This window comes from Pogoniulus pusillus, chromosome 2, assembly GCF_015220805.1.
Source record: "Pogoniulus pusillus isolate bPogPus1 chromosome 2, bPogPus1.pri, whole genome shotgun sequence".
Lineage (NCBI taxonomy): Eukaryota > Metazoa > Chordata > Aves > Piciformes > Lybiidae > Pogoniulus > Pogoniulus pusillus.
In genome coordinates, this window is record NC_087265.1 from 43,369,772 (window position 1) to 43,393,024 (window position 23,253).

Here is a 23,253-nt window from a genome sequence, read left to right on the forward strand (position 1 = left end):
ATAGTGTTTTAGGACCACAGTGTACCAGAAGTCAGGAACTTAGCTGAGTGAAAACACAATGAGAGTACTGCTTGGAAGTAAAAACATTGAGAGTTATGTAAAAGACAGGAAAATACCACATAAATATGTAATTACATAAGCATTATGCTTATATTAGCAACTGCACTAAATGACATAACTGGTAATTGCTTACTATCAGGAAGGAATTTTCCTTCCAGGAAGCTGACTTTGTCATTGCCCAGTGTGGGCTATTTTCTGTGCCTAACACTAAAAAAAATGGGTTTGATTGTTACCACCAAAGGGAAAATTAACTTTTGGTCTGATTTGACTTAGCAAAGTCTTCAGCTTTGTATTATTTACAGCCATATTTTATAAGCTTCTAACTAACCAGGATTCCTTGGATAGTCTGATGGGGGCCACTTAGAAGACCTAAAGCACACAAAAGCCCTTTCCACCACTCTTACAGTGTATGGGTGAGGGAGGTCACAGTGGGAGCAAATTTAAGATGGCTGCAATTTACTCCTATTCTAAGGTCCCTTTATGTTACTAAAGTGATGTAAATGCTTAAGTGTGAAGTACCTTTAAAATTACCAAATGAAAGAGGCTAATCTCCAAAAGACCCTGGCCCAATTTTTGTTGTCACAGAGAGTAGTTTTTAAGCTGCCATAACTGAAAGGCAGAAACTGTCCTCAGCAAGAATCCTTTTCTAGTGCCATTAAAGTCCACAGGAGAAAGCTGCAAAAAACCCCAATGTTGAACTTCATTCACCCTTTTCTCTCCCATCTACTGAACATTGGTTACTACACTAAGACATTTTCTTCTTCCTAACAGAATTTTAATTCCTTACTTATATGAAATATTAAGAATAGGATATGTTATGAACTCTTAAGAAAAAAAAAATCATGATAATATACTTGAAAGGAAATAAAATAGAACAATGCTTTGATGGTATCAAAACGAAATGAGAAAACCCAAGCGATTCACACTGATATGCTCCTGCTGACCACAGTTACCACACTGATAGGTCTGTCTCCTGTACTCCTTCTCATGCAGAAATCAATCAACCCAAACACACACACATCTGCCACTGTGGCAACAGAAGCTGAACTCTGGCTAGATCTAGTGCAACTGCATGGCTCTACAGCAAGCTGAGGATCTGGCTTTTTATAATCTAAAGGCATCTATATGTGCTCTAAAATGAGGATGAGAGAAAGCCACCTCACAGGGGTTATCTGCTGAGGGCAAAGTAAATTGACCAAAACCAAACAAGGAAAGGGGGATAAGTTATGAAATAATGCATAGACCAAATTTGTCTGCGGTTTTAGCCAAGAAGTATCAAGAATGACTCAACAGCAGCTTTTAGATAGCAACTTCAGGATAAAAACATTAGTGGTATAAAACTAATCTGAAAGAAGAAGGGAGATGTAAATGGTAGCATTGCACATTACAAGGAAAGCACTGTATTTTACCCTTTCCACACAAGTTAAAGACTGCTTTAAATCCTCTTTGAAGTCCATTTTTGGTAGCTGAGAGTGATACAAACTTACACAATTGGGAAGAAGAAAAAAGAAGAAACCTAAGGAATGTACTTAGGGAGTGTTTGCACTTTCTTTGTGCTTTACCGTTTAATGTCCTGAAGCTGCTCTTGTTAACTCTGGCCCCTACATTTAACAAAGCACTTAATCACGTGCTGAAATGTCATTGATTTCAGTGGGACTTCAGCTTTGGCTTAAGTGCTTCACTGAATTATGTATTGCTTTTCACTTTTCCTTCTTTCTTTATGAAATTAAGAGAACTACTCAGAGCAATGCTTCACCCAGTGGAAGGTAAACTATTGGTTTTTCGATAGGTGACGTAATACCTAACTGGAAAACTCACTATGCTTTAACTAAAACTACTGATAAATAATTGCTGAACTCTAACTCTGTGTAATAATGATGTGAAATGAAGTAATAATAGAACTTTATTTTCCCAAGTAGTTTTCAAAAAGCAAGGAACCACAAAGCATCAATGCTGCTAGAACTCCATGTGATATATCACAGTATCACCAAGGTTGGAAGAGACCTCATGGATCATATAATAGAGCAACTCAAGAAAATCTTGAAAAGTAATGTTTTCCATCCAGATGTTACAAATAAATGGTGAGTTTTTACACGGTGCAAGAGAAGAGAAGTTATATTCTTGTTATGTTTTGACAAAATGTAAAGAAACTCACTTGCACAACTGCATTAATGTTAGTTGCTATTCACATCTGCATTGCATTTTTGAAGAGAATTTATTCACCTGCTCACTAATTCTCTGTTGGTCAAGGAGTTTCTACATTTTAAAGGCTCTAGGGTGCCTTTAGAGTACATCTACCCAGATATACAGCAGAGGAGACTGAGGAGTAAAACTGAAGGCAATCTCTAGCAAGATTCTAACTTTTCATTTCAATCTTCTGCCATATTTTGGGTGAAGAATGAGTAGAAGACTGGTCTTCCTGGAACAGCTGAATCCTTCTCTCCCCTAACCTGCCTTCCCTGACAATTTCTTTTTAAAGCTTAAAACCTATGCCAAACTGTTTCATTACCTTTACTATTTTCAAACTCTGTTCTGGCTTAGGAATGTCCTTCCTGCACTTGGATGTCTTTTTTCACACCTGTCTTTTCTTATCCTGTGGTCAAGAAGTTGGTGCCAGTGAATCCCAGTAGTAAGAAATTCTGTATCTTACAGAACAGGGTGAACTGCACCTCCACAAGCAAGAAAGTAAACCCCATTGAAGGGGACGTAAAAACAAGGATCATAATTAGGTCTATACAACACATAGCCAGATTTAATCAGCATGGCTCCTCCCAAACAAAAAAAAACCCAACCAAACAAGAAGAATAATTTGGAACCAAGTTGTAAGGTGATACATACTTTTATTTCCAAAAGGTTTTGACCAGAGCTTGCATGGAAATAAAAATGCAAAGAATTGTCATAGATCAAAACTGTGTCTTAGAAACAGAAAGCAAAGAGGAATGTGAATCAGCCAGCTTCTGCTACAAAACAGTTATCAGGAAACCATATCAGGGTTCCAGAAAAAAGTTCCACAGTTTCATCAAGGATTTGGAAAGAAAGTGAAAAGCAAGAGAAAAATGGCAGGTGATAATTAGCCATAATGATGATTTCACTTATAAGGATTATATGAAACAGTGTGTGAAACATTAGCTTTAAAATTGCTTTGCCTATTCTATTTGATATAAAAATGTTGAAGTTTAGGTTATGGTAAACTAGTACTTAGTAAGGAGAAAAAAATGTTTACAAGGTAAAATGAGACTCAACTATTAGTTTAGATGATTTTACCCTGTTCATTTTTGCAGTGTTAAAAGCCATACACAGTGCAGAAAGTTATAAAGGATAATGTTTAATGCCAGTCTACCAAAATACAAAACATTTCCACCACAACCCCAAATGAAAATTATTAGTACAGTGTTCTTTTAATCCTGTTTGGTTCCTTGATCTTATTTTTCACCCAGCTCTACCAGCAGTTGTGCCAGCACAACAGAAGGGATGGTACAGGGTGGGAACAGCAGCTAGGGGGAATTAGGAAAGAAGGGGTCAGAACTGTACAAACCAACCTTGCTACTGAGAAAGGTACCTGTTACCAACACCAATGAGTACAGGTAGTGCTGCATCCTTCCTGGAATTGCTGTAGAAATTCAGCTAAATGAGACAAATATCAGCTGCAAAACCAGATCTAGACTAGTGAATGGAAGTTACTAGCTGAAATTGTATTTTTTAATATATAAACACACACACTCAAAGTTAATTGGAAGAGATTACAGTAGGAAAATGATCTTACCAATATTAGTTAATAGAGTGAGATTCAGCTTTCAGCAAAAGACACACCTCTTGAAGGAGGAGGAGAGGGGGAACTGAGGAAGCTGTCATCTTCAGAGGTAGATTCAACAGCTGACAATGATTTGTAATATTCATCCTCTCCATCCAGCACTTTGATTTGGCTTGAAAGAAAACAAACACCACTTGTTAAGTTAAAACATTAATTTTGTCACTATCTTCAGAAACAGAAACTTCTCTGTGGATGTAAAAATGAACAGTTCTCTTACAAGAAAGGAATAAAATAAAAGGTGGGATGATTTTATGAGAAAGGTATTACTTTCATATATATTTTTACTTTGTTGTTACTTTATGACTATGCTTCAAAAGCTTCTGAGGATCAGTGAAATGCAATATAGTTTTTCATTCTGATTGTACAGAATGATAGATCAATTTTTTTTGTGTCAAATGGGCTTTTTTTTTTTGAAGCAATGTGGCTTTTTTTTGTTTATGCTCCACAAGTAGGGTATGATTTTGATAATGTATTTCAGCTGATAGTTTGCTGTGAATGCAAGCCAAAGACCACATCACCAAGTTTTGGGGAAAACCCTACTGACATCGAGGGGCTTTCATTTTCTTATGATGTATGATGAGCACTGCAGTCCCATATTAGTGCTTCTATACCCTGAAGAGGAATACAGACTTTATTTTTAAACTAGGGGAGGGAGGTAAAATAAACCAAATCTTGTGCGGTCACGCAAAAACTCTGGCTTTAGCCTTGACTCATAGACCTCCTATTCATTCAGAAGATTAATTAAAACCAGAGGAAACAATACAGAAAGTCATTGTATATGTACAGTCATTGTACATCTGTATTTGCAAGACTAAGTCCATAGAATCATAGAATCAGTCAGGTTGGAAGAGACCTCCAAGATCGTTCTACCTATCACCCAGCCCTAGCCAATCAAACAGACCATGATGAAATATTATGGCAATTTTATAGTAGGCAGCTGGGCTTTTGTGAATTGATTTCAGTGATTTCTGCCTGTTACCAGGTGGTAACTGCTCATGTGACAACGAGAACTGATTCAGTTCTACACAGAAGGAGCAACTCCCTTTTGGGCTGAGCAGTCTCTCAGTTCTTAAACAGTGCCCCTCCAGGAGGGAAGAAGCCCATTGCGAGTGTGCTGCTGCAGAATTGGCAAGGCTTCTGTCCATGCTCTAGGTCACAGAACTTATGTCCACCCCCCTCATCTGGCACCTTTCACTAATGCTAAATGCACTTAAAAACATACCATAGTAGTACTCAGAGAGAGCTGGGGAGCCTGTTTGGTAAGAATCAGTTCTAGTATCTGCAGTCAGCAGCACATGCAAGTTTTACATTTGCTTCTGTGGAAAACGTCCAGTGTCAATGCACAGAAATATGTTAATTGTTTATTTTTAGAAACCTCTCTAGAAAGTTTTGCATATTCTGTAATATCACAAAGGACTTCTTCTGTTTACAGTTGCTTAGAACTGAGAAGATAGATATTTACCCAAGTTTTCTTGGCTTCCTCTTGCTCCCTTGATATTCTAGAGTTCCCTGTGGAGAGGGCCAAGAACACACAGTCAAAGCAAAGCAGCAAGTCGTTAATTTTTAATTCAAAGTGATTTTGTGTTGAATGCAAGCAGATGCTGATAATATCAGAAGTCACAGCATAATTTTTTTGATCAAAGGGCTCAAGTGAGCCTGATGAAGCATGCATCTTGCTCGTCTTTGATAAACCACATCAATTATTCACCGTGAAGGCAGACATCCTGACATGAAAGCAACAGATAAAGAGCATAAGCACATGTTCAAGACGAGAGCAGAAGAACGTGGGGGTGGGGCTGGAGGGGCTGAAACAGGTATTAATAACAGAATTATTAACTGGAAACAAAGCCAGTAAAACAGCTTTATTGCCACTTTGAACTCACGTTTAACTGGTTATAGTACATGTTGTCCTCAGGGCTATTCAGCATTTTGGGCTGCTGACATCGTCGACGAGGTGTTCTTAGCTTCTGTTCAAGACAGTTCTCTGAACCTACAGTAAGATAACACAATTTAGTTTTAAACTGTGCCAGGTGCTGTGAACACCTTAGTGTATTTTAGTCTGTAAACAGTCTTTTCTTCTGTCCTATTTGGTCTTGGATTTATTATCAAGTCTGTCCTATCCAAAGCAAGCACACAGAAAATTGGAGATGTTGGCTTTCTCTTTTGAAACTTAGTTCAAACACAAGTTTTGAAGCAGAACTTAGTTTTTACCTTTAGAACATTTTTCATTCTTCCATATATCTGTATCTCACAGCTCCTTTTTCCTTTCTCACTTTTATCCTAGTATCTTTTGTTATCTAAGCAGGAAATGAGGTATATTGTGACTAGCCGGGCATGTATCATTCAGCAGCAGCAAAACCATTTTTCTACAGTAGACAGTAACAAAGCCTTTTGACTGATGAGTGTTAGTCTATTATCATCATTGTTGTTGTATAAAAATGATACCTTCTTGACATGGCTCTCTGTTTAATCAGAGCAATCAGACTGTATTGGACATATGCTCTCTTAACATAATTTGTGGTGTGCTGCAAAGTAACAGTTGGCTGAAAATCATCTGGAAAGCAGAGTTTAAAGATGAAGGAAATATTTCAGAAGGGGTGGATTTTGAAAAGAAACAGCATTTTAATTAATCAATTAAGTTTAATTAACATTCAGAAAGACATTGTGGTCTGCTGCATTCTACCAGGCATTTTCTGTGGCACATCCTCTAGATTACCTGGAAACATATTCTCATTATAAACCAAACTCACTAGGTTACTAAAAGGCTCTGTGGAGGCTAAGCAGTATCACAGTTGGAAAAGACCTCATAGATCATCAAGTCCAAACTGTCTCAATGCCTTTGACTTCTGAATAAAGCCAGATTTTGGTGGCACTGGAGGAAAAATATATCTCTTATCACATCTGCATTATATAGTGCATGGGAAACATGCTCCAATACAACAGAACAGCACAAGTTAGTATGGCTTGTGCAGATGTAGGGCTCTCATCTCACAGAGCTGTCTGTGAGATCTGATCCTAAGGAGTAAGTAATATTTTGAAGCAAGTTCATTAAACAGGTTTACAGTTTTCTGTAATTGTGGAGTGAGGGCAGAGGTAGTGGTTCAACTTTAGAGAAATGACTGACTGTTCTGGGAGATTTTCTCTGCTTCACTGTCTTTCTCCCTCACAGCAGTAGAATTTGAAAAATATGAGTTTCCTCTCAATATGGGACTGCAGAGCCTGTGCAGGAGGGGAGCACTTGTTTCATACCATTAGCGTGGCCAGCAGGTTGAGGGAGGTGATTCTCCCCCTCTACTCTGCTCTGCTGAGACCCCACCTGGAGTACTGCATTCACTTCTGGAGCCCCCATTACAAGAAGGATGTGGAGATGCTGGAGCATGTGCAGAGAAGGGCCACTGGGATGCTCAGAGGGCTGTAGCACCTCACCAACAAGGATAGACTGAAAGAGTTGGGGCTGTTCAGTCTGCAGAAGAGGAGGCTCCCAGGTGACCTTCTTGTGGCCTTCCAGTAACTGAAGGGGGCCTACAAAAAAGCTGGGGAGGGACTTTTGAGGCTCTCAGGGAGTGACAGGACTGGGGGGAATGGAGCAAAGCTGGAGGTGGGGAGATTCAGACTGGGCATGAGGAGGAAGTTGTTGAGCATGAGAGTGGTGAGAGGCTGGAATGGGTTGCCCAGGGAGGTGGATCAGGCCCTGTCCCTGGAGGTGTTTAAGGCCAGGCTGGATGTGGCTGTGTGCAGCCTGCTCTAGGGTAGGGTGTCCCTGCCCATGGCAGGGGAGTTGGAACTAGCTGATCCTTGTGGTTCCTTCCAACCCTGACTGATTCTATGATTCACAGTATCACACAGTATCACCAAGGTTGGAAGAGACCTCACAGATCATCAAGTCCAACCCTTTACCACAGTGCCCAAGGCTAGACCATGGCACCAAGTGCCACATCCAACCTTGCCTTGAACTGCCCCAGGGACGACGACTCCACCACCTCCCCAGGCAGCCCATTCCAGTGCCTAATGACTCTCTCAGTGAAGAACTTTCTCCTCACCTCGAGCCGAAATTTCCCCTGGCGCAGCCTGAGGCTGTGTCCTCTTGTTCTGGAGCTGGCCACCTGAGAGAAGAGAGCAACCTCCTCCTGGCCACAACCACCCTTCAGGTAGTTGTAGACAGCAATAAGGTCACCCCTGAGCCTCCTCTTCTCCAGGCTAAACAACCCCAGCTCCCTAAGCCTCTCCTCGTAGGGCTTGTGCTCGAGGCCTCTCACCAGCCTCGTCGCCCTTCTCTGGACACGCTCAAGCATCTCAATGTCCCTCCTAAACTGGGGGGCCCAGAACTGAACGCAGTACTCAAGGTGTGGTCTGACCAGTGCAGAGTACAGGGGCAGAATGACCTCCCTGCTCCTGCTGACCACACCACTCCTGATGCAGGCCAGGATGCCACTGGCTCTCTTGGCCACCTGGGCACACTGCTGGCTCATGTTCAGGCGGGTATCAATCAGCACCCCCAGATCCCTCTCTGTCTGGCTGCTCTCCAGCCACTCCGACCCCAGCCTGTATCTCTGCATGGGGTTGTTGTGGCCAAAGTGCAGCACCCTGCACTTTGAGCTATTGAACCCCATCCCATTGGCCTCTGCCCATCTGTACAGAACTGTCTATGATTCTATGAACTGTCATGTTCCCTCACAACAACCTGGGAGGGATGGTGGGTTAAATGGCCACCAGGGAACTGACTGCAGAGCTGGATATAAAATTTAAAAACATTTTTGTAGAGAAAGTTTACATCTCTCTAGTAACACAAAGTAGATTTTAAAAATACACTCATGCTGCTTGCTGGTTTATCATAGAATCAACCAGGTTGGAAGGGACCTCCAAGATCATCCAGTTCAATTTACCACCTAGCTCTATCCAATCAACTAGACCATGGCACTAAGTGACTCATCCAGGCTACTCTTCAACACCTCCAGGGACAGTGACTACTCCACCTCCCTGGGCAGACCATTCCAATGCCAATCACTCTCTCTGGGAAGAACTTCCTCCTAACATCCAGCCTAAACCTGCCTCAGAACAACTTGAGACTGTGTCCCCTTGTTCTGTTGCTGGAGAAGAGACCAACCCCCACCTGGCTACAGCCTCCCTTCAGGTAGTTGTAGACAGCAATAAGATCACTCTTGAGCCTCCTCTTCTTCAGCTTCAATGTTTTCTGCTTCCAAGTTCTGTGAACCTTTCTCCTTTTGCTAAAGATATCGTTGATGGCTGAGCCTGAACCTTCACTACATACCTGTACTGTACATAACCAGACAAGGTAGAAACTGTTCCAGAAAATACTTCTGAGGAAATTTTGTGCCCAGGCAATATATATGTCTTAGGAAAGTTTCTGTCTAATATTCAATAGGATATAGGTGCAGCTTTGCTCTTTCTGAAGTCTCTGCCATATCTGCATTCTGCTCTCTCTCTCTCTGCATGGAAAGTCAGTCAAATTGATTTTAGAGCTTTCTGTCTCAGGACATCAGGCTCTGCATTTTTTGCAAGCTAAAGGCCATATGAGTTCCTTTTTGCAAGCTAAAGGCCATATGAGTTCCTTTTTACATCAGTGTAGCTCTCAAATACCTCTCCATATATTTTTTTAATTCTAGTAAGAGTCTGGTACAAAGATGGTTCTGCATCATTTCAAACAATGATATGAGGCATTCTTATTTCCTTCCCCTAAATGCTGTTGTGACCTTCATGTTATTAGTGTGGGGTTTTTTCCTCCAAAATACTTATATGTATCACTTTTCCTTGTAAAGATAGCTTTTATTCATTAGGATTCTGAGACACTCATATTTTGCTCTAGTTTTGAATCCTGACATTTAATTATTTCTGTGTATTCTATGGGTGGTCTGCAGCTTGTGTCCTCCAAAGGAAATACCCTTTCAGAGGGCTGATTTGTCTTAGTGTTTAGTAGCATACTACATGAACAGCACAAAGTCAGGTAACATTTATCATAAACTACCATATCAGGAGAAAATGGGATTAACATGTGCTCAACACTCAGAAATTGCATAGACACTTTAAATGCTGCTACAAAACATTTTGCTTTCATGACAAACTTAAAGCCACCAATGAGAACAAAATAATCACTTGTCATTTCAATCGCAATAGCAGCAGCATCAGTATCATTAAAGAGTATTGTCTACACTACACCCAAATTGTATTAAGTGCCTCTGGCACATCCAGGCTCCTGAGTTTGCTACAAATTTAGAATCATAGAATCAACCAGGTTGGAAGAGACCTCCAAGATCATCCAGTCCAACCTAGCACCCAGCCCTAGCCAATCAACCAGACCATGGCACTAAGTGCCTCAGCCAGGCTTTGCTTCAACACCTCCAGGGACAGTGACTCCACCACCTCCCTGGGCAGCCCATTCCAATGCCAATCACTCCCTCTGGCAAGAACTTCCTCCTAACATCCAGCCTAGACCTGCCCCAGAACAACTTGAGACTGTGTCCCCTTGTTCTGTTGCTGGTTGCCTGGCAGAAGAGACCAACCCCCACCTGGCTACAGTTGTAGACAGCAATGAGGTCACCCCTGAGCCTCCCTTTCTCCAGGATAAACACCCCCAGCTCCCTCAGCCTCTCCTCACAGGGTCTGTGTTCCAGGCCCCTCATCAGCTTTGTTGCCACACATTCCAGTATCTCAACATCTCTCTAGAGACCAGATGGGTGAGTAAGCAGACGCCTTTCCTTTTGTCCTTTAGTACCATTTTTAAACTAAGTGCTCTGTCCGCCTTTTGTCTAGGAAAAAACTTTTCATTTGAAAATCTAAATGCAGAAATGCCTCAGGTTACAATTTGTTTACTGATAAATTCCTTGCTGCAGTGCAGAAATAACACAGTGTAGGCAAAATGCCTTCTGCCAAGCGCGCTATTTCAGCTGATACAGGGTAGCTAATGTTCCAGACATCTTCCTCCTTTCCTTGCTCAGACCCGGAGATGCTGCTATATACAGGTGAAAAGGCTCACATGGATGCTTCTCTAAAGCTATTACAAAATTGATGTTGCTTACAAAAAGAGAACGAGAAAGTGGCAAATGGCTCTATCTGTTGGGGTAGAAAGCATTTGTAAGTGAACAAACTCTGATTTCTGTTTACTTCTCTATCAGCACTACTGGTTATCCTGTCTATTTTTCTGATCCATAAGAGCCCAAGCCAATAGACCTGGACCTCAGTGCTCAGAGAGATTGCAAAGACATGTGTTTTCAACTAAATGCAAAATAAGACAACTGAGTTATACTTCTAAGAACTGGGAATTGCATAGCTGGAAAGTAGTGTCTCCAGAAGAGACTTGAGAATCATTACAGATGTTCTACTGAATATGAAGTACACTGGGGGCAAAGCAGAACTCAACAGAAACAGGGAAATAGTTCTGTCACCAGGATTATTGAGTGCTGTAAACAGTAGAATTCTTTGAGAATAAGACAAGAAGGATGTGGAGATGCTGGAGCATGTGCAGAGAAGGGCCAAGAGGATGCTCAGAGGGCTGCGGCACCTCTCCAATGAGGACAGACTGAAAGAGTTGGGGCTGTTCAGTCTGCAGAAGAGGAGGCTCCCAGGTGACCTTCTTGTGGCCTTCCAGTATCTGAAGGGGGCCTACAAAAAAGCTGGGGAGGGACTTTTTAGGCTATCAGGGAGTGACAAGACAAGGAGGAATGGAGCAAAGCTGGAGGTGGGGAGATTCAGATTGGATGTGAGGAGGAAGTTGTTTAGCATGAGAGTGGTGAGAGCCTGGAATGAGTTGCGCAGGGAGGTGGTTGAGGCCTCATCCCTGGAGGTGTTTAAGGCCAGGCTGGATGAGGCTGTGGGCAGCCTGCTCTAGGGTAGGGTGTCCCTGCCCATTTCAGGGGGGTTGGAGCTAGCTGATCCTTGTGGTCCCTTCCAACCCTGATTGACTCTATGATTCTATGAAATCTAGCAAACCTTTATCTGGTGAGAAATTTAGCACTGTTCCTATTTATTTATGATTTATTTTTCAAAAGAAGGTTAAGGAGTGATAAAGAAGGTTAAGGAGTGATTTGAAGCAAGTGTCAACCCCAGTATTAAAGGGAGAGGGTTTGTCACCTTCTGAAAGAGAAGTCTGAACTGTCTAAGGGTCAGATGTGGAAGAAAATTTCAGACAAGAAATACAGCATACAGTGAAAGCACTCAGTCAGGAGAAGAAAATTATTTAGCAGTATGGTGGACTCTCATCTTGAGATTGAAATCTTTCAGAAAAGCTGTATTTTGATTTAAACAAAACTTTAAACTATTCAGCATATGATGTTGGGCTGGTTTGAGCCTAGCTGGGATATTTTAGTGAGAGGAATGAGATTATAGGCTGTGAAAAGGACACAATGGTGATGTCTACTGCACTCAGGCTTGCTGAGATGTGTAAGAACAAGAACATAAATATAGATAGCATAGTTGCTCTTCGGCTCTGGCTGCATGAACTTCTTTCTCTAACCTGCTGTCTGTGTAACTAATCCTTCCGCTCCCTAACCCCCCCATGCCGATTCTCCAAACTCACCTTGAACATATGGCAAAGTCTGGGATGAGGTAGAGGGATGGGAAGAATGTGGAAGGGTGGTTGGGAGCCCCTCCTGGGGACTCTGGTTTCTGGGAGGAGTGTTGTGTTTCTGTATTACTTTTTAACTTGCATTTATCTGTCTCTAGCTGTATAGATTGTAAATACCTGCTTGTGTATTGTGCTGAGCTGTAAATACAAAGCTTCATTCTTTAATTTCCAGCTTGGCTGAGTCTAGTCTGGGTGATTTTCTTAAGTGTGTGTGGGGCAGGTAATGGCCAAACCATCACAGATGTAGATAATTTCCAGTTTGATATGAATCAAGTTCTCAAATGTTTGGTTTTTTTAAATCATGAGTTTCCAGCTGCAGATGATTTTCTATTGATATTTTGATTTCTGGGACATACTTCCACTTCTGAATTTTCATGTGATTCTTTTTTTGTTTGTTTCTTATGGCTGAAATGGAAATCTTTTCTTTCAATTTGCTATCACATCCATCATGACGACACTTTTTATGACATCTTTTGACTTGGAGATGAGTAGCATATTTCTCATTTTGGTGATTTGATGTTTAAAAATCCACCTTTGCCATAAGCTGAAAGGGGCTCTTACTGCCACAGTAAGATTTAACAAGATTTCAGAATGCTCTCACACAAGGACTTTTGCATCCAGGATTTGGGTTCTGACAAGACTTTCAAAATAGTACCTGCAAAAATTTTTCTGACTCCCCATTAGGCAGATGACTTCACTTGATATTCAGTGGAGATCTCATCTTAGATGTCCTGTTTGTCCTGCTTATCTTGGTATTGGACATTTGAGGACTAGCCACTGGGCACACTTTTCAGAGGAACTGAGAATCATCAGATTTTGCTCCCTGAAATTAAACTAGGGCTTTTATAACCTGCTCATGATCAAACATTTGCTTCAAAAACCTCTTGGTGATGATAACCTTGCCACACATTGTTAATTTTTCCTATATGCAGAAACTTGCAGACAAAATGGTGATGAGGCAGAAACAGCCTTGTTATTTGGAACTTGTGTAATCCATTGATGTCAGCCAGATTGTTTTAAGGTTGGTGCAACAGAGTGTGGTGGTTTGGGTGTTACCTGCTCCCCTCACACTTTGGAAATCACCCAGACTAGACTCAGCCAGCTCTGGAAATTGAATGAAGGTTACTATTTACAGTTTAACACAAGATACAAGCAGATATTTACAGTATATACAGTTATATACAGAAATATACAAGGGAAAAGGTAATATAGAAACACAACAGCCCTCCCAGAAACCTGAGTCCCCGGGGGGGGCTCCCAACCACCCTTCCACCTTCTCCCACTCCTCTACCTTACCTCAGACTTTGCCTTGTGTCCCAAAGAAGTATGGAGGGTCAGCCAGGGAGATTAGGATGCAAGTGGATTAATCAGAGAGACAGAGGGTGAGGTTAGAGAAAAATGCAGCTCAAAGCCCAGGCAGTGCTCAAACTGTCTTATCTATGTTTATACTCCTGTTCTTATACATCTCAGCAAGCCTACAAGTGAAATAGACATCACCACTGTTTCTCTTTCACAGCCTGTAGTCTAGTTCTTCTCACCAAAACATTCTAGCTAGCTTCAAACTAGCACACACAGTGCGGGCTCTAAGCTCTGGATGACATCTTACATTTAGCAAGGAATGCACAGAAGGCATCTTTGCCAATGTGTAAGTGCCCCGAAGCAGATTGTGTCTGCAATTCCCTTGCTGAAGGGGCTCCATCCATTATGACACATACTGAAGGGTGGAGCTGATTACTCTCATTTTCCTGCTGAAGCTTTTCACAAAACAGGTTTGGAAAGGGTTAGTCTTGTCTCTTTTTCTGTTATAGAAGAACATAAACCTTGCATCACAGGAAGTGTAGTCTTCTAATTACTCAGATGGGGAGATTTAGAGTACGAGAAGGGGCAGGCTTCTAAAGGAAAGGTAATGGGGTCATTTAGGGGATCATATATATTATTAACTAAGTAAACAAATAAAGGAAATAAATCAGTATGACCAAGAAAAACAGTAAGCATGCATCTGATTCCCAGTCTATAATATCAGATGAAACATGAAAGTGCAACCCTTAATTATAAGCAAATATTAGCACAGACTCATGGGATCTCATCATAACATCTCAAGGTCTACATTCATGAAAATTTAAGCAATGTTTAAAATCATGTTAATTTGTTCTTTGTTTGTTTCTTTTCCTGCCAGTCTAATTTATTCCAAAATACTTTGGTTCTCAAGCCTGGATATATTGATCATGCCTATGTAAAGCATTGTTATAGCCTGGGGAGCAGACTTTTGTGGGAAAACTTGTCTTTGTTCTCCTTTGATAATTTGATGTTTTCAAGCTTTTCCAGTTTTGAATCATTTTTCAAGGCAGCAAGTTAACTTCAATTTTTCTCTTGAAGTCTTGGGCAAATGCAAAAATGACCTCACAGAGAGTGCTAACATACATCCTCCTCCTGGACTGGATGCTAAGTGGATCGTTAATTGCAGCATGTTGATTGCAAGCAACAGCTACATTTTCTTGTGTCATACAAGTCTGTTCAAGCAGAGGACCCAAGGGGCTACTGATTCTGGTCCCACTCATATCAATGTGACTGAATGTTACTTAAGCAGTAAAAAATGCTGTAAATTAGCTGGGCTTTATGATTTTAATTATTTCAGCTTTATTTTTTAAAAGAGATCTTTTCCCTCCCTTTCTCATTCCCATGATTCTCCATCATTTGCTCAAATTTGCATCACACCATAAACACAAAGTGAAAAACTTGCCTGAGAAGCAGAGTGAACACTCAGGCAGTCACCCCCCACTGAGCTCCTGCCACACTCAGGCCAGTTAACGTGGAACCATCTTGCACATCCCTGTGCCAAGCTGTGGTCAGTCTGACTCCCGTACACCAGGTCCACATCACAGGGCATTTGTACACTGCCTGCTAAATGCTAACAACCATAAATACATCAGAAACAAGGGCAGGGCGAAACAGGTCTATAAGTCTCATGGAACAAGTTCTGTAGAATAACCTGTAGAATCATTTGGGAACAGTGAAGTTATCAGGCCGATGCTATATACTATAGACAATTCTGTTCTGATAGTTGTGCAAAAATCCTGGAGGCTGAGAGAAAATAAACACCATGTCCATGAGAGATTTTAGTCTCAGTACAGGCAAAACCACATCAAGAGACAACAACACAGGGTAGGAGAGAATAAAGAGCAAGAACACTTAGTGACTTAGGTAATGAGGTATGTGTCTTTCCCTTCTGAGGTTGATGAGGGAAGAAAAAGAAAATGTCAAGAAAGAGAAATGGACAGGATAAAAAGATCAAAAAAAGAATCAATCAAGTAAGATAATGAGAAACTATGGAGAGAAGAAAAGGGAATAAGCAGTAGAACCTAAGTTCTGGCATCAAAAGATCTGATTAACTTGGAGGCACACTGGTATATTTAACACTATCAACAATACTAATTCTTTCCAGGATACTTCACTCCTACCTAACAGTAGCTTCAAGAGCTCTGCAAATGTTCAACACCTTCCATTAGGTTGATATAATGAAATAGAGTATCGTGGGAACCATTCTTGCCATCAAATTCCTTCATTCCCTTACTCTGCAGAAGAGTGTCCAGGAATATTGATAGTGTTCCTCAATAGATCAGATGTCCTTTGAGGAGTTATAAGGCTTCAGCCCTTGTTAACTCTCACAAAACACCATATTAGAGCTTCATGTAAGTGTTGTTAAGGAAAAGGACATTAACTACTTTAAAAACTATATATTAATGATTAGAAAAAGTGGTTAATCCTTAGCAAGTCCTGGAACTCCATTGCACTCAAAGATCTGCCTTGGATTTGGTAGACAAGAATAAGAAGTTAGATTTAACTACTTTCAGTGTCAAGTACTTTGTCAAGTCTAATTTCTCAAAGTAACCAAAGAGGGATCGAGTGCACCCTCAGCAGGTTTGCAGATGACACCAACCTGTGTGGCACAGTTGACTTGCTAGAGAGCAGGGATCCATCCAGAGGGACCTGGACAGGCTGGAGAGGTGGGCCCAAGCAAACCTCATGACATTCAACAAGGCCAAGTGTGAGGTCCTGCACCTGGGTTGGTGCAATCCCAGGCACAGATACAGGCTGGGTGGTGAATGGCTGGAGAGCAGCCTTGAGGAAAAGGACCTGGGGGTCTGGGTTGATAAAAAGCTCAACATGAGCCAGCAGTGTGCATATGCAGCCCAGCACACAGTTGCTGTCTGGGCTGCATCAAGAGAAGTGTGGCCAGCAGGGCAAGGGAGGGGATTCTCCCCCTTTACTCTGCTCTCGGCAGACCCCACCTGGAGTACTGTGTGCAGTTCTGGGGCCCCCAGCACAAGAGGGAGATGGAACTGTTGGAGTGAGTCCAGAGGAGGGCCACGAAGATGATCAGAGGGCTGCAGCAGCTCTGCTATGAGGACAGGTTACGAAAGTTGGAGCTCTTCAGTCTAGAGAAGAGAAGGATTTGAGGAGACTTTACAGTAGCCTTCCAGTATCTGAGAGAGGCCTACAGGAAGGCTGGGGAGAGACTATTGACAAGGTCTTGTAATGACAGGACAAAGGGTAATGGGTTTAAACTGGAAGTGGGGAGACTTAGACTAGATGTTAGGAGGAAGTTCTTCACAGTGAGGTTGGCCGAGACACTGGCACAGGGTGCCCAGGGAGGTTGTGGCTGCTTCCTCCCTGGAGGTGTTTGAGGCCAGGTTGGATGAGGCCTTGAGCAACCTGCTCTAGTGGGAGGTGTCCCTGCCTACAGTGGGAGGTTGGAGCTGGATGATCCTTGAGGTCCCTTCCAATCTAGACCATTCTATGATCCTATGAAGTCTATAGCTCCAAATGTAGTTACCACATTCACTGAAAACACAGAACAACAACATAAAGATTTTCAATTTAAAACCCCCCAAAGTTTCCTGATCAGCTCAGATCCCCCCCACAACTGTGGTGAACTACAAGTCTGTTTATTCAGATGGAGCATGCTCACAATGCCAGGACTGCTAGGCAAATTAGTGTAGCCTCTTTGATGTCATGTGCACTCCAGAATCTGTAACACACTGCTAAAACTGTAAGCACAGCCTTTTGTTTATAACCATAACCAGAGTTATTTGAATACACACACTGAAAGGACTTGTAACAGAAGCAAAGCATTTTCTTCCACCCAGTGATTCATTACTTAATGGTTTCAATTTGGATGCTGCAGTTGTGTGCACAGCCATATGCTTTAGATTATAAAGCACACTAAGGAAATCCTAACTTTTTCAAGATGGTATGTAAAGGCTGGTTTTTGCATCTGTTTGTTGCCAACGACCCAGATGATACTGTAATTAGAACAACAAATGTTTTATGTGGAATCAATCATTTATCTGTCTCTGAACCCTGAGACAATGACTTTTAGATAGCCTTTGTTGGGAACCAAGATCCACAGTTAGAATGTTTGCTTTTGTTGCTTTTTCACCCTTCCAACACAATTCTGATCCTTCAGTACTTGTCAGTTCTTTCAGTTCCTATTGTGAGTGATTTAACTGCAGAGGGGGAAGACAGTGATTATACAAAGCATACCAAAGAACTAAACTGTCAGTGACTAACACGGGTAAGATTCAAACCTGTCAGCAAACAGCATGCTTCTACAAGTGCCATCCCGAAGACATGTCTTCCTATACATGTCAAATACACACAACTCCTCTGTGTAACAACATCTAATAGTGGGTTTCAGAGGTGTGGCAACTAGTCAGCTAACCAGTCAAAGCCAAGGAGGTTTACACAGATATAGTTTTAACTTCAGGGAAAAAAATATGCCAAACCATCCTGAATAGCAGAAAATACTTCTGGACAATGAAGAAAATTTAATTGATTATTAATTTTCTTCTAATCCTTAAACTTGACTCAAGGTGGTTGTGGAAGTTGCTTTTTGGTTAATTCTTGTGATCTTTTCAGAAGAAAGAATTACTGGTGAAAACCAGGATATTTCAGGTATGCTGGAATCATGACATACCACAGCATACTTCCTAGATTTAGAAGATTTGCTTAATCCAATAGCAACCAATTGGTAAGCAATAGAAACATAGAATCAACCAGGTTGGAAGAGACCTCCAACATCATCCAGTCCACCTAGCACCCAGCTCTGTCTAATCAATTAGACAATGGCACTAAGTGCCTCACCCAATCTTTTTTTTGAACATGTCCAGGGATGGTGACTCCACCACCTCCCTGGGCAGCCCATTCCAATGCCAATCACTCTCTCTGGGAAGAGCTTCCTCCTAATATCCAGCCTAAACCTCCCCCAGCACAGCTTGAGACTGTGTCCCCTTGTTCTGTTGTTGGTTGCCTGGCAGAAAAGACCAACCCCCACCTGGCTACAGCCTCCCTTCAGGTAGTTGTAGACAGCAATGAGGTCACCCCAAGCCTCCTCTTCCCCAGACTAAACACCTCCAGCTCCCTCAGCCTCTCCTCACAGGGCTGTGTTCCAGGCCTCTCAACAGCTTTGTTGCCCTTCTCTGGACATGTTCCAGTATCTCAACATCTCTCTTGAATTGAGGAGCCCAGAACTGGATACAGTACTCGAGATGTGGCCTGACCTGTGTTGAGTACAGGGGATGAATAACCTCCCTTGTCCTACACACTTGCTATGTAAGGTAGCTGATGTTTCTCTTGCTGTTTGAGTAATGCTGTATAATAAATACAAGTGAATGAAAAGGAAAAACCTATTCAGAGCAGTTAAATACAGAGAGATCACTTCTGGATCAGGAAATTCCTGAGTCACAAGCCATGCTAGGCTGGAGACTGTTTTGGGCAAACAGCTCTGCTTGCCTTACTTTTGTACTATACCCTAGACATTTGCTCTTGGCTGTTGCCAGAGAGAAGAACTTAAGCTAAATAGACCTCTACTGGACTAGAAATACTCTTTATTATGAGTTTGGTTTGGTGGTTGCTTTTTTTTTTGGGGGGTTGTTTCTTTTGGGGAGGGCAGCAGTTGTGAGGTTGCTAACATTCAAATGACCAGGAAAGAAATCCACTTAAAATAAATTCTAGCAAACCAGATCCTCAAAACACACCTGAGGTTAACTCCTCAAAAGGTGCATATCACAATTTTCAGCACAAAGATAATTTCAAGGCCAACTTTAACCTTTAACAACTAACAAAGGTCATATTACACTTGCCTTTTTGTTAGTACTGCAGCAGATCAGCCTGACTTCTAGAAGGTAGAAGGAGAAATTCCACACAAAGACGAAAGTTAGCATTCCTCAGTATTCATTAAGTATTCATCTGGGGTATTACTCTTAAAGTAGAAACACTGACACCTCTACACAGGCATAGTGCAAGCTTCTCCTGGCAGCACTGTGTCATGGTTGGGACTCAATAAACAAACTGCATTGACAGGCTTAGTGAAGTTAAAGAAAACAAGATTAAAAAGAACCTCAAGCGACCATTGTGTCCTTCCTTGCTTTCCAAAGTAAAACCACATCACATCTTGGAGGTATGAGAAAACGTCACAATCGTTCAGAAACAAAAGGTATCAAAAAAAAATCCTCACAAACAGAGCATCAACAAGCCACTCATTATTGCTTCTGCACAATTAAGATGACAGCTATTTCTGCAAAGAGGAATCAGGGTGATTAGAATTAGAATTTGATTTACTAAATAGCTCTGGCAACTTCATAAATATAATGACAGTAGCATCATTTTAAAAGATATTTTCCAAACTACATTTGGATCTGCTAATGCACAAGTTTTTAAACTGTGGATCTCAAGAGCTGCATAACATGTGCTAATATGCTTCAGAAAACTCACTGGACATTTGGCGCTGGTTCATCTTGTGGAATCTATCTGAGAAAATCAAAGCATGTGGGGAAGAAGATGAAACAAACATAAAAAGTAAACACTGTGATTAACTTTAAAAAAATATAAAGTCAAAAGATTCAGAGCATTAGAGAACAGTAACAAATCACAAATAGCTTTCTAACACTGCTTCTCTACAGAGCCAGCCCCTGAAGCTGCCAAAAATGCGTCGTACAACTGTGAGGAGTTTGTGCAATCAGAAGCAGGGCAGGAGGCATTCTCTAAGTTCATGTTCAGTCAAGATGCAGTTCATAACGGGCCTGTGCTTCAGAGCTGCTGTTTTAACACATAGCCTTGATGCTTTTAAAGGCAATCCCTCACCTTCTATCCAAACTGTAATAATAGCATTTTTATCCCATGCCCTCAGAGATTAAGCCACTTGATTGACTTTGAATTCTGGACACACAGGAAATTTGTATTAATTTAGCATAATGATGAGGCGCAATAAAGGCTCTGTGGAACCACAACAGCATGGTCTCTAAGGTTTTGTTCATTACAGAAACACAATTTGCATATCTAAAGGCTTGAAACCATGGGTCCATATTGATACAACCAGTATCTCAAATTTGAGTGTAGCAGATTCAGCATATATTTCAAAGAATAAATGGTAGAAGCCCAAGATAAATCTCTCAGTAGATTTCTTTTATAAGGAAGAGTTTTTTTCCCCCCCTCAATTCAAGGTAGTTGGCAGCAACAACTTTTAAAGGAAGTATTAAAGAAAGCTTGACTGAAGCTTACAAAATGCCACTAGTTAGGTATTTGCTTCTCAATGTTACTACAGTGATTTGTTCTGACATTTGGAAGTAAAGAGGTATCCCCTCTAGGTAAAGGCAACTATCGCTGCTGACCTATGTGTTTCAGTGATCCATTCTTTTAAGGGGGTGTTAATTGCTACTGAGACTCATAGCATTAGACCTACAATTAGTGACGGTTCACAAATGATCTACAAATCAAACTCAGACCAGTAAATTCTGAGGGAGAATTCTGAAAGAGAAACTGAAGAGGCATGAACACACTATTCAGTTAATGACAGAGCTGGGAAAAACAAGTAGGACCTTCAGGCTTTTTAAAGACATCTGTAGCCTGTAAAAGAGCACCTAGGGTTTTTTGCCTCCTTCCAGATGCAAATCACAAACCTTTTTTTAACAGCTTACACTGTGAATCTGATGATAGAATGCTAGAGCTATAAAAATAAGGGGTAACTATTTCCAGAGGTGTAGTTCATTAAGTTTCATCCTAAAAAGGTAGATGGGAACTTGAGTAATAGTAAAGTATATTCAGAAAATATAGCAAAGATGTTTAAAGAAAAACTGAGGGAGGTCTGCAAAGAATTTCAAGACTGGTGTCTCAATCTCAATAAAGCCCTTTTAGGCTATGTGTTTCACGACAGCCACACCACCTGCAGTAAGAGTTTGAGGAGTGCAAAGCATATAGAACATGTGTATTTTCCATCCAGTCCTTCCTGTAAGTGTTTAAAGAAGAGTCTGGCAAAGACTGCAGCTGATGGAAGCTGAGGAAGATATCCATGTATGTGCACATATACAAATAAAGTGAGCTGACTTTCCAGTGTCAGTGACTCGGTTATGTGACAATAGGTTGTTTCGTCCTGAAATCAGCTTGGTTGACAGTGCACAGCTTGCATTAGTACATCTGCTCACTGCATTATATTCCCTTCTGAACACAGTACTTGAGTGTCATCTATTTTCAACTGGTAAATGCCACAGAATTAGGTGGGTTTTTCTATTTGCCACATAAATATATGGCTATGACATTTTATTTCTCAGATCTAATGAACTCATCTTTACTAAACTAAGAAACTAGGAGGGCAGATTTTTAAAGCAGTACAGCTCACCTCTTCTGGAAAATCAGACTCCTTCATGGTATCTTAGTGTAAGTATAGAATCATAGAATCAACCAGGTTGTAAGAGACCTCCAGGATCATCCAGTCCAACCTAGCACCCAGCCCTATCCAGTCAACTAGGCCATGGCACTAAGTGCCTCATCCAGGCTTTGCTTGAACACCTCCAGAGACAGCGACTCCACCACCTCCCTGGGCAGCACATTCCAATGCCAATCACTCTCTCTGGCAAGAACTTCCTCCTAACATCCAGCCTATACTACCCCCACCACAACTGTGTCCCCTTGTTCTGTTGCTGGTTGCCTGGCAGAAGAGACCAACCCCACCTGGCTACAGCCTCCTTTTAGGTAGTTGTAGACAGCTCTTCTCCAGGCTGCACACCCCCAGCTCCCTCAGCCTCTCCTCACAGGGCTGTGTTCCAGGCCCCTCACCACCTTCATCGCCCTTCTCTGGACATGTTCCAGCACCTCAACATCTCACAGAGTTTCTTTTCATTCCAGAAATACAGACTAAATGATTTCAGAAATTTGGTAAGGAGGGAGTTGATTTGGACATGTTTTCCACCTCTTAACTACCACAGATCTTTGACCTTTTTTTTTAGTCCCTTTCTTACAGGTACTGGACTCTAACTGAATTATACATCCCTTTAGAAGAGCTTGTGACATAACATCACCAAATTCTGTCTGTGTTCAGATTCTGTACTTGAGTCTGTGGGTGTTGTAGAGCATGCACTTGAGTCTGTGGGTGTTGCAGAGCATGCACTTGAGTCTGTGGGTGTTGCAGAGCATGCACTTGAGTCTGTGGGTGTTGCAGAGCATGCACTTGAGTCTGTGGGTGTTGTAGAGCATGCACTTGAGTCTGTGGGTGTTGCAGAGCATGCACTTGAGTCTGTGGGTGTTGCAGAGCATGCACTTGAGTCTGTGGGTGTTGTAGAGCATGCACTTGAGTCTGTGGGTGTTGCAGAGCATGCACTTGAGTCTGTGGGTGTTGCAGAGCATGCACTTTTGAGTCTGTGGGTGTTGCAGAGCATGCACTTGAGTCTGTGGGTGTTGCAGAGCATGCAAAGTTGTGAATTAACATTTTATTAGTTACTGTGCACTAATTCCTTCTGTGAATGACCTACAA

At 41.7% G+C, this 23,253-nt stretch overlaps 1 protein-coding gene across 1 annotated transcript in view; it reads right to left on the reverse strand.

Annotated features, from left to right (window-relative positions):
* Positions 1-2,880: 2,880 nt before the first annotated feature.
* MYO3B (myosin IIIB) overlaps positions 2,881-23,253 on the reverse strand; it is a 234,365-nt gene continuing 213,992 nt past the window's right edge. Inside the window, exons 34-36 of the mRNA XM_064163275.1 lie at positions 5,755-5,861; positions 5,334-5,380; positions 2,881-3,983 (exon numbers count right to left, since the gene is read on the reverse strand). Coding sequence (XP_064019345.1) covers positions 3,848-3,983; positions 5,334-5,380; positions 5,755-5,861 — 290 coding nt within the window. The 3' untranslated portion in view covers positions 2,881-3,847. The remainder of the gene's footprint in view (positions 3,984-5,333; positions 5,381-5,754; positions 5,862-23,253) is intronic.